The sequence below is a fragment of the Protobothrops mucrosquamatus genome, unplaced genomic scaffold, assembly GCF_001527695.2.
Source record: "Protobothrops mucrosquamatus isolate PMUCROS unplaced genomic scaffold, P.Mucros_1.0 scaffold5413, whole genome shotgun sequence".
NCBI classification, from domain to species: Eukaryota; Metazoa; Chordata; class Lepidosauria; order Squamata; family Viperidae; genus Protobothrops; species Protobothrops mucrosquamatus.
The window spans coordinates 8,880-19,657 of NW_015391272.1; the positions used below are offsets into that span (position 1 = coordinate 8,880).

Here is a 10,778-nt window from a genome sequence, read left to right on the forward strand (position 1 = left end):
GTTGAAGTCCACGAGTCATGAAGGGGCCATAGTTCCCCCATGCTGGCTGAGGAATTCTGGGAGTTGAAGTCCACGAGTCATGAAGGGGCCAAAGTTTTCCCCATGCTGGCTGAGGAATTCTGGGAATTGAAGTCCACCAGTCATGAAGGGGCCAAAGTTCCCCCATGCTGACTCAGGAATTCTGGGAGTTGAAGTCCACCAGTCATGAAGGGGCCATAGTTTCCCCCATGCTGGCTCAGGAATTCTGGGAGTTGAAGTCCAAAAGTCAGGAAGGGGCCAAAGTTTCCCCCATGCTGGCTCAGGAATTCTGGGAGTTGAAGTCCACGAGTCATGAAGGGGCCATAGTTCCCCCATGCTAGCTGAGGAATTCTGGGAGTTGAAGTCCACGAGTCATGAAGGGGCCAAGGTTGCCTACCCCTGGGATAGTGGAACCCCCAGCAAAGGAGTCACCCAAAGGGCTTGGCTTCCTCCTTTTTAACCTCAGTTTCCTTTTTGTTGTTTATCGTATCATGCAAACACACATTTGCCTCTTGGGCAAATCCAAAAAAGTTAATTCAGCAAAAAAAACCAACACTAATTAACTCAGTAATTTGTTCAATTTGTAAGGTGAAATTCAGTTTGTTTGGTGTGTAGACTAAGTTTGTTGAATTTACCCAGTCAGAGTGGTTTGAAAAGCACTGCTTATAGTTAAGTTGTGGTTTGATCATCCAGCCAGCCATGGTTTATTCATTAAACCAGGATTAAATCAGGATATAGCAAATTTCAATCTTACTCTGATAAACTCCTTGCTGAGAAATATTCAGGCCCACAGAAATAAGAAAGCCCAGTTTTTTTTTCAGTGTGTGTTATGCGAGTGTTGTGTGAAAGCTTTGACTGATTAAAGCTATGATGGACGACAGAGATCAATAGCTATGGGCCCCATCTAGAATAGAATAGAGCTAGAAGGGACCTTGGAGGTCATCTAGACCAGCCCCTTGCTCAAGCAGGAGAATCTGTACCATTTCAGACAAGTGACTGTCCAGCCTCTTCTTAAAAACCTCCAGTGATGGAGCATTCACAACTTCTGGAGGCAGGTTCTGTCTTCATAGGATGTGTCCCAAAGATGGTAGGTAGGTAGGTAGGTAGATAGGAAAGAAAAAAAGAGCAAGAATGAGAAAGAGAGAGGGAGGGAGGGAAGGAAAGGAAGGAGAGAAAGGAAGGAGGAAAATAGACAAAAGGAAGGAAAAAGGAAGGAAGGAAATAGAGAAGGAAGGAAACCAAATGAAAAAGGAATGATAGATATCTGATTTTCTGGCATGAAGTGGGTGAAAACTGCCAGGGGAAAAAACTTGGTAAAGATAAAAAGACAGCACACAGGGGTAGGCCACCTTGGCTCTTTTATGACTCGTGGACTTCAACTCCCAGAATTCCTGAGCCAGCCATGCTGAGGGGAAAGGGAGAGGTTTCCAAGCTGAGCCATGCTGGCTCAGGAATTCTGGGAGTTGAAGTCCACGAGTCATGAAGGGGCCAAAGTTTCCCCCATGCTGGCTGAGGAATTCTGGGAGTTGAAGTCCATGAGTCATGAAGGGGCCATAGTTCCCCATGCTGGCTCAGGAATTCTGGGAGTTGAAGTCCACGAGTCATGAGGGGGCCATAGTTCCCCTATGCTGGCTCAGGAATTCTGGGAGTTGAAGTCTACGAGTCATGAAGGGGTCAAAGTTTCCCCCATGCTGGCTCAGGAATTCTGGGAGTTGAAGTCCACGAGTCATAAAAGAGCCAAGGTGGCCTACCCGTTTTAGGACCTAGAGGTTTATTGAATTTTAGAACAGAAAACAAATACATCCATACCAGAACCCATTGCAAGGAGGACCAGATCTGCAAGCAATCAAGAGAGTGACAGCTGGTGATCAAATGGCGCCCACCCCTTTTCAGTGCCACTCTTTTATACCTTAAAACCACAAGCACATGGCCTCGGAGATTCTAACAATAGCTAAATCAGTTCCTCGTTCTTTCTTCTGACCTCATTTTTCCATATTACCGTCATAACACATGTCTTTATGGAACCTACATAACAGTTCCTTAATTCCCATGCATTCGTTTCATAGTCTAACTCAGGGGTAGGCAACCTTGGCTCTTTTATGACTCATGGACTTCAACTCCCAGAATTCCCCAGCCAGCTGGCTCAGGAATTCTGGGAGTTGAAGTCCATGAGTCATAAAAGAGCCAAGGTTGCCTACCCCTGGTCTAACTAAAGAAATATGCAAGTTTGCAAAAGCAGACTGTTATGAAAAAAACCCAACCCACAGCTTTGGTTACATATAATTCCACGGTAGGCATAAGGGCTCAACTTGATCAATACACTTGACTATTTTTCAGCAGACATTAGCAGATATTAATAAAATTATTCTTCTTAAGATACTTATAAGGAAATAATAATAATAATAATAATAATAATAATAATAATAATAATAATAATAATGACCTTGGAGGTCATCAAGCCCAACCCCCTGCTCAGGCAGGTAACCCTATACCATTTCGGACAAATGGCTGTCCAGTCTCTTCTTAAAAGCTTCCAGTGTTGGAGTATTCACTGCTTCTGGAGGCAGGTTGTTCCACTGGCTAATTGTTCTCACTGTCAGGAAGTTTCTCCTTAGTTCTAGATTGCTTCTCTCCTTGATTAGTTTCCATCTGTTGCTTCTTGTCCTGCCTTCTTCAGGCGATTTGGAGTTCCTCTTCTATGGGGCAGCCCCTGAGATCTTGGAATACTGTTATCATGTCCCCCCTCGTCCTTCTCCTCATTAAACTAGACATACCCAATTCCATGATGTAGCTTTAATTGCAGACAAAAAAGCTAAACTCTATATCAGAAAGTATAGACTGAGGTCATCTAGGTTTTTCTAAGTGTGTAGAAAAATAGGAATCGACACCTGGGCAGGTTATTCTTCCTAAGAGAAGAACCAGAAGTGAATTTTGAGGAAAAAATATGTGATTCTCAAGAACTACTTATTCAGTAGATAGATGATGGACAGATTAGACAGACAGAGCCTATGCCATCCCCCCTCTGCCCTTCATGCCCCCTGCCAACCAGTCAGTCCCTGACCTGCCAGCGAACCCACAGACAATAAAACAAAAGAACACAACAGATTTTCTGCTGATTTTGATATCTAGGCTGAGAATGACGAAGTGTGTCTTAAGATAAGAAGTTGGCAAACACCAGCAACTTAATTAAAGAGGAGAAAAATCCCTTCCAGATATGAAAATTCCTCACAACCCAAACAGGTTTCCTTCACCACTCAAGCCCATCATCCTTGACTCACCAAAGGTGACANCAATCCCTAGATTTTGGGCCAGGTTCAGGCAGGTTTCTAGTGACAAAAGATGCATTTCTCTATAAAAAATAGCAGCCTTTTTTCCCCCTGTAGCCACCTTTGATTACTGTTTTGCTGTCAAATAAACTTCACCTTTTTGTTTTCTTTTTTTGCTTTTGAATAAACTTCCTGCTTGAGCAGGGGGCTGGACTAGAAGACCTCCAAGGTCCCTTCCAGCTCTATTCTATTCTACCTCTGCTTCAGGCAGTTGTCCTGTGTTTTCTTGGAAAAGCTGACTCAGATCTGAATTTCTTCTGAGAGAGAATCAGAGAGATCAAGTATAGGTAACAACAACAACAACAATAATAATAATAGAGTTGGAAGGGACCTTGGAGGTCATCTAGTCCAACCCCCTGCTCAGGCAGGAAACCCTATGCCATTTCAGACAAATGGCTGTTCAGTCTCTTCTTAAAAACTTCCAGTGTTGGAGCATTCACAGCTTCTGGAGGCAGGTGGTTCCACTGGTTAATTGTTCTCACTATCAGGAAATTTCTCCTAAGTAGTCCTCAACTTTTCACAATGAAGCCCCAAATTTTTGTTGCTAAGCGACACAGTTGTTAAGTGAGTATTACCGCATTTTATGACTTTTCTTCACGGTTGCTGAGCCAGGCGGGCGGAGGGCGCCAGGTTGCAAAATCTCTTCTTTTCTCTCTTCTCTTTCAAATCTTTTGCTTGGGAGACGCACGTGGCTTCTTGCGCAGGCGCACTGTGCACTGCCCGGGCGATGCATGGACAGACAAGCGTCCCTTTGTGCGCACGCGCAGTGCCTACTTTGCAAGCCTGGGATAGACATCCCAAGAGAGACGGCGCTTGAAATGCACACGTGATGGCGAGCTGGGGTGTCGCTCTAGGACATATCAACTTTGTGGTAGCTCTACGCGTTGAAACCAGGGACCGGAAGTACCGCTTCAAAAGGCTTCCTAGAGCGACGAAAAAACTTCCGGCTCTGTTTTTTCCCATGGTTCTCCAGCATCCTAAAAGAAATCGCTTCCGGGTTGCGGCGGGAGTACTTCCGGTCGCGTTTCTCCCGGCTTTCAGCCTCCTCCGGTAGCAGGTGAGGCTCCCTCGGCGCCGGCGAACGCCCAGTGCGGGAAGCGACCGGAAGGCCCGCCTTCGGATCCCGGAAGCGCCAGGGTGATTTGTCTTTGGGGCCGGCCTACCTCGCAGGGTTGTTGTTTCGGGGCAAATGAAGGGAGGGGAGCTTGAAGGGGCGCCTGGACGGCCCGGAGGGACCCTCGAGCTCCTTGGAGGCGCTTTAACTCCCTTGTGGAGCCCCGAGTTGAAAGCTGGTTTCGAAAATTAAGTTGAAATCCATTTATTTTATTTATTATGAAATTTCTTTGCCCTATCAAGCGATTCTGGGCGGCTACAGCACAGCAACATTAAAAAAAACACATTTAAAACCATCAGGTATAAAATGACAAAGTAGATAAATTAAGAGTAGGGGGTTGGACTAGATGACCTCCACGGTCCCTTCCAAATTTATTATTATTTTTATTATTATTATTATTATTAGAGCATTGAATGAAATGGAGCCTAATTCATCCATTTACTTGCTTATTAGATTTTTTTTAATGAAATGGAGCCTATTTCATCCATTTACTTGCTTATTAGGTTTTTTTTTTTTAAAAATCCTTCCTTTATTACAATTATAAGTAACTCCAGGCTGCTCACCTCCATAATCCTCCTCCCTCCTCCTCTTTTCCCCCACTCCAACATTCCTGCGAGGTGGGCTGGGCTGAGAGACGGAGATGGGGGGGTCCCATCTCGCAGGCAAAGGCTTTTCTTTCAAAGAAATGCGCTTTTCCTTAAAAAAAGAGCCTTTCCCATAAAGCTACCTCCCGCCACAACGAAATAAAAGCAGGAAACCTTGAACGGAGCGATTCCTGCCATTAAATCAGTGCCGCCTTTTAGCAAATGGACCTTCTCCACCGCCTCTGTAGCTGGGTCCATCCATCCATCCATCCATTCAGTTTTAAGAAGAGACTGGACAGCCACTTGTCTGAAATGGTATAGGGTTTCCTGCCTGAGCCGGGGGTTGGACTAGATGACCTCCACGGTCCCTTCCAACTTTATTATTATTATTATTATTATCCCGTCTTCTTTTTCCTCCAGAAAATGACCATTAAAAATAGTGTTTTTCAAGTTTGGCAGCTTTACCGTGGGTGGACTATGCTGGCTGGGGAATTCTGGGAGTTGAAGTCCACCCACGGTAAAGCCACCAAACTTAAGAAACACAGATTTAAAGCAATGAAACAATGCTCAATTTGTAGTTCCTGGCTTCCACAATTAAAGCACAAGGAGGCTTCATTGGCACGGGATCTGCAGGGGGATCCCTTTCTGCCCCCCCAAAATGCTTTTTGCTCCTGTTTGAGGGTCTCGCCTCTCATCAAGCCCCTCTTTCTGACCCCCCCCCCAGGGAAGCCATGTCCACCCTCTTCCCTTCCCTCTTCCCGCGCGTCACCGAGGCTCTGTGGTTCAACTTGGACCGGCCTTGCGTGGATGAGAACGAACTGCAGCAACAGGAGCAGCAGCACCAGGCCTGGGTGAGTGTGTGTGTGTGGTGTGTGTGTGTGTGTGTGTGTGTCATCCTTTTCTCCCCCCTCTCCCAGCAAATCTTGTGTTTCCTTCTAAAACTCATTCCTGGCTTTTCTCTTCTCTTTAGCTGCAGAGCATAGCTGAAAAAGACAATAATTTGGTGCCAATTGGAAAGCCAGCCTCAGAGGTAAGAGCCCCGTTCAGCCCTGGAAATCAGCTGAGCAGTTGGAGGGGGAATCTGTAACTGTTTTTTAAAAAAATGCATTTAATATGTAAAATACAAAGAAAAATAGAAATAAGGGATTAGGGGAAGGCAAAAGAAAATGTGAGGTACACAAGAGGAAAAAAAGAAAGAAAAGGCGTTGGCTTTTGACTGCTTTTAGCATAGTACAAGATAAAAAAACACTCTAGCCTCAACTTTTTGCTTTTACATCTTAATATATAACCAGCCATTTGTATAAGGATATGTCTAATCGACAAAACCAAAGTCAAGATTTCATTTTTTTTCCATCACAAGCACAAAATCCAGAAGTGATATCCAAGTAAAAAACATACTTAAATATATTCTCCTCTTTGAATAAATGGATCAATTTAACTATTCCTGCTTTATCTCCGTTATTATTCTATTCTATTCCATTCCATTCCATTCTTATTTCTATTCTACTCTACTCTATTCTGTTCTGTTCTTATTTCTACTCTAGTCTACTCTGGTCTGTTCTGTAATTCTACTCTATTCTATTATTCTATTCTATTTTTATTTCTACTCCACTCTATTCTATTCTATTCCTAATTCTATTCTATTCTATTTTTATTTCTACTCTATTCTTAATTGTATTCTATTCTATTTTTATTTCTACTCTACTCTACTCTACTCCACTCTATTCTTAATTCTATTCCATTCCATTCCATTCTATTCTATTCTTATTTCTACTCCACTCTATTCTATTCTATTCCTAATTCTATTCTATTCTATTTTTATTTCTACTCTATTCTTAATTGTATTCTATTCTATTTTTATTTCTACTCTACTCTACTCTACTCCACTCTATTCTTAATTCTATTCTATTCCATTCCATTCTATTCTATTCTTATTTCTACTCCACTCCACTCTATTCTATTCTATTCTTATTTCTACTCCACTCCACTCCATTCTATTCTATTCTTATTTCTACTCCACTCTATTCTATTCTATTCTATTCTATTCTATTCTATTCTATTCTATTCTATTCTATTCTATTCTATTCTATTCTATTCTTATTTCTACTCCATTCTATTCTATTCTATTCTATTCCATTCTTATTCCATTCTTATTCCATTTTGTAATTCTATTCTATATTCTATTCTATATTCTATTCCATTCTATTCTATTCTGTTCCCTTTTCCTTCCCTTCCTTTCCCTTCCCTTTCCGCTTACTAATAGCACTTAGAGAGGGCTGTAAAGCACCGCTTCACAGTGCTTTACAGCCCTCTCTAAGCGGTTTTCAGAGTCAGCCTATGCCCCCCCCCAACAATCTGGGTCCTCATTTGACTGGCTTTGGAAGGCTGAGTGGACCCTGAGCCGGTCTGGATCGAACTGCCGGCCATGGGAAGGCGGAGTCGGCCTGCAATGCCGCCTTCCGACCGCTGTGCCCCCAGGGCTCTCTGACGATGGCCGCCTCTCCGCTTTGCCTTAGCAGACTTATGACGAGGAGGAGGAAGAAGATGATGAGGATGACGAGGACAGCGAGGAGGACTCCGAGGACGATGAGGACATGCAGGACATGGACGAGATGAACGACTACAACGAGTCTCCGGACGACGGCGAGATTAACGAGGTTGGGCCGCTGAGAATTTGTCCCGCTTTACGGCCTGCTTAGGAGCCCAGGGCGTCCTGTGGGACAAGCCCTGGGCTGGTGGACATTCGGGGCCAGGCAGAGATAAAACGCCCGACCTTGTTTTTATTTATTTATCTATCAATTATTTGTGTCCCCCTTTCTTATTTTTACCAATAACTAAGGTAGCAATCTCCAATTGTCTTCCTATTTTCCCCACAACGACCTCCCTGTGAGGTGGGATGGAGTGAGAGAGAGAGGGAGAGACTGGCCCAAAGTCACCCAGCTGGTTTTCATGCCTAAGGCGGGACTAGAACTCCCCGTCTCCTCGTGATTGGTCCAAAGTCACCCAGCCGGCTTTCGTGCCTAAGGCGGGACTAGAACTCACCGTCTCCTGGTGATTGGTCTAAATTCACCCAGCTGGCTTTCATGCCCAATGCGGGACTAGAACTCCCCGTCTCCTGGTGATTGGCCCAAAGTCACCCAGTTCTCTTTCATGCCTAAGGCGGGACTAGAACTCACTGTCTCCTGGTGATTGGCCCAAAGTCACCCAGCTGGCTTTCGTGCTTGAGGCGCGACTAGAACTCCCCGTCTCCTGGTGATTGGACCAAAGTCACCCAGGTGGCTTTGATGCCCAAGGCGGGACTAGAACTCACCGTCTCCTGGTGATGGGCCCATTCCTGAGGTTATGAATGCAGGGAAGTGCTAGGGAGGCAGAATTAGGCCGGGGGCCTGTGCCAAAGTTTGCTCTCTGCTAGGGGCAGAGCTGGGGGGGGGTCTACACCAAGGGTCTCCAACCTGGGCCGCTCTAAGACTTGGGAGACTGGGACTTCAACCCCCAGAATTCCCCATGGTTAAGGACTTCTGGGAATTGAAGTCCACAAGTCTTAAAGTTGCCCAGCCTGGAGACCCCTGCCCTACAGAATTGCCTTGCAGCTGCAATTCCCTTCTAAGGGTCCCTCCATTTTCTCTCCCCCCCCCAGGTGGACATGGAGGGGGCAGAACCAGACCAGGATCAGTGGATGATCTAGACGCCGTAGAAGCAGAAGGGCTGTCTGCGGATGCCGAAGAGGTTCCTGCGCCTGGCTGCTTGCGCCCACGCCAACGTGGCTGCCCTGCGCCCGCCGTGACTCCCTGCCAGGGCGAGGGGCCGGCTGCCTGCCCGCTGCCCCACAGGCTGACCTCCTGCCCTGCTTGGCTGAGCCGTTGACCAGCGTGAAAGCCTTAAGGATGGAGCCGGTGTCTCCCGCAGCAGGCCGAGGGCCGGGCCGTCCCTCGTTCGGGCAGTCGGTGGGCTTCCCGCTGTCGGGAGGAGCTATTTTGTAAATAAATAAAATAAATATTTCTTTTTTCACTCGACCTCTGCTGTTCTTGATCTCCCTGAAGTCTGTTGCAGGGTTCCTCCCTTAAGCAATAGCACAAACCACCACAAAATATCTGTGGCTCGGCGAGACAGGTTTTTTTCAAGTGAGTTTGGCCTCATTTTATGACCTGTCGTGCCACCGTTGTTAAGCGAATCTCTGCAGTTGTTCAGTTAGCAACACGGTTGTTAAGTGAATCTGGCTTCCCCCACTGAATTTGCTCGTCAGAAGGTCGCAAAAGGAGATCCCTTGACCCCCCCGGGACACACCGCAACCGTCGTAAGTACATGTCAGTTGCCGAGCCTCCGAATTTTGATCACGTGAGCACGGGGGACGCTGCAGCCTTCCGTTTAATGACCACCCCAAGTTAAAACAGCACTGGAAAAAGTAACGTATGAACGTTTTACAACCATCACAGCATCCCCTCCTCAGAGGGTTTATTTCCATTAGTGAAATAAATTAGTGTGGGGCTGGGGGGTGGGGGCTACTGCCGGGAAATGCAATGCACAGGAGAATTGCTGCTCTGTCAATATTTAATTTTAGCATTTTAACCTGTTTCTGGCTAGAACTGAACAACACAACTGAAAGTGTAACACGATAAAGCGGTCAGCACAAATCCCAATGCGACGCAAGGCCAAAGAGAATCATAAGACACATATTCCACAAGATCTGAGAATTGATAAACCCAGCCCAGGGGTCTCCAGCCTCGGCAACTTTTAAGACTTGTGGACTTCAACTCCCACAAGTCCCCAGCCAGAGGCTTCGAACTGTGCCGGACACGGATTTTTTAGTCTGTTGGGCAATTCTCCTGCCCCGTTTCTCCCAGAAAGAGGGATCTACTCCTGCCCCTCACTCCAGACCCACGTAGGTCAGCTGGGCCATGCCATCGGGGATGCCCCGGAAGTACTGGAGACTGGTCCGGTGGACCCTCCACTTGTACTTCCCGCAGGCCTTGGCATACTGGAGGAAGTGGGGTGCGCCGGGGAAGATGACGTTGTCCGCCAGGATGGTGGCCCCTGGCTGGAGGAGGCCGTAGTCTTCCAGCAGCTGCAGATCCCGGAGGTAGCAGCGCTTCCAGTGGTTCATGACCACCAGGTGGACCTCCGGCAGCAGAAAGGTCTCCTTGAGGAGGGGGATGACCTCTTCTGAGGGGCCCACGATGAGTTCCACCTGCGTGGGAGAAGAAGAAAGGTGAGTCCATCGGAACGGTTCCTGGGGGGAGAAGTCCCGAGGGTCTGCAGCTCCCTCCGAATCCACATTCTTGGAAACCAAATGGAGACAGGGGGTCGAGCACCTGGTCAAGAAAGGCATCTCCAGGGTGCCATGGAAAAGGGGTTGGGCCAGGAGACCAGCTTCAGAGCCGTGGGAAGCAATTGGGTGGCTTTGGAGAAGTCTACTTCCCAGGCTGGCTGTGGAAGAAGAATATGGAGTCCTTGGTGCTCTCTGAGCTTGGTTCTTTTCTGGCAGATGTTTCATGGTCCAACTAGGTCACATCATGAGGACTAGAAGGGAGGAGGGTTTGCAGAGAGGAGGAGGAGGAGGAGGAGAAGAACTATGGGGTCCTTGGTGGTCTCTGAGCTGGGTGGTTTTCTTGCAGACGTTTCATGACCCAACTAGGGAACATCATCAGTGCTAGAAGGGAGAGAGATGCTGTCAAGAGGAGGAGGAGGAAGAGGAAGAGGAAGAGGAAGAGGAAGAGGAAGAGGAAGAGGAAGAGGAAG

The 10,778-nt window shown here is 46.8% G+C and overlaps 2 protein-coding genes and 1 pseudogene across 3 annotated transcripts in view; 1 reads left to right on the forward strand and 2 right to left on the reverse strand.

Moving 5' to 3' along the window:
• Positions 1-3,927, reverse strand: part of LOC107299754 (folate receptor alpha-like) — a gene marked incomplete at its 3' end in the record, with an annotated part of 12,497 nt that extends 8,570 nt beyond the window's left edge. The window contains exon 1 of the mRNA XM_015829096.1: positions 3,920-3,927. Coding sequence (XP_015684582.1) covers positions 3,920-3,924 — 5 coding nt within the window. The remainder of the gene's footprint in view (positions 1-3,919) is intronic.
• Positions 3,928-5,773: 1,846 nt separating this feature from the next.
• Positions 5,774-8,752, forward strand: LOC107299756 (anaphase-promoting complex subunit 15). 2 transcript variants are annotated; one of them, XM_029286861.1, is made up of 4 exons: positions 5,774-5,893; positions 6,013-6,072; positions 7,562-7,699; positions 8,668-8,752. In XM_029286861.1, exons 1-4 carry the CDS (start codon positions 5,774-5,776, stop codon positions 8,725-8,727), a joined length of 378 nt encoding a protein of 125 aa, XP_029142694.1. In that variant the 3' UTR covers positions 8,728-8,752. The 2 variants fall into 2 exon arrangements, with proteins under 2 accessions (XP_029142694.1, XP_015684583.1); XM_015829097.1 differs by having other exon boundaries at positions 8,680-8,752.
• Positions 8,753-9,906: 1,154 nt separating this feature from the next.
• LOC107299755 overlaps positions 9,907-10,778 on the reverse strand; it is a 4,051-nt pseudogene continuing 3,179 nt past the window's right edge.

Bases quoted from the DNA above. Each gene is read 5' to 3' on its own strand.
- LOC107299756 (XM_029286861.1), top strand. From the start codon at position 5,774: ATGTCCACCCTCTTCCCTTCCCTCTTCCCGCGCGTCACCGAGGCTCTG. The intron at 6,073-7,561 runs GTAAGAGCCCCG...TTGCCTTAGCAG, and splicing joins TTGGAAAGCCAGCCTCAGAG to ACTTATGACGAGGAGGAGGA. The intron at 7,700-8,667 runs GTTGGGCCGCTG...CTCCATTTTCTC, and splicing joins ACGACGGCGAGATTAACGAG to TCCCCCCCCCAGGTGGACAT.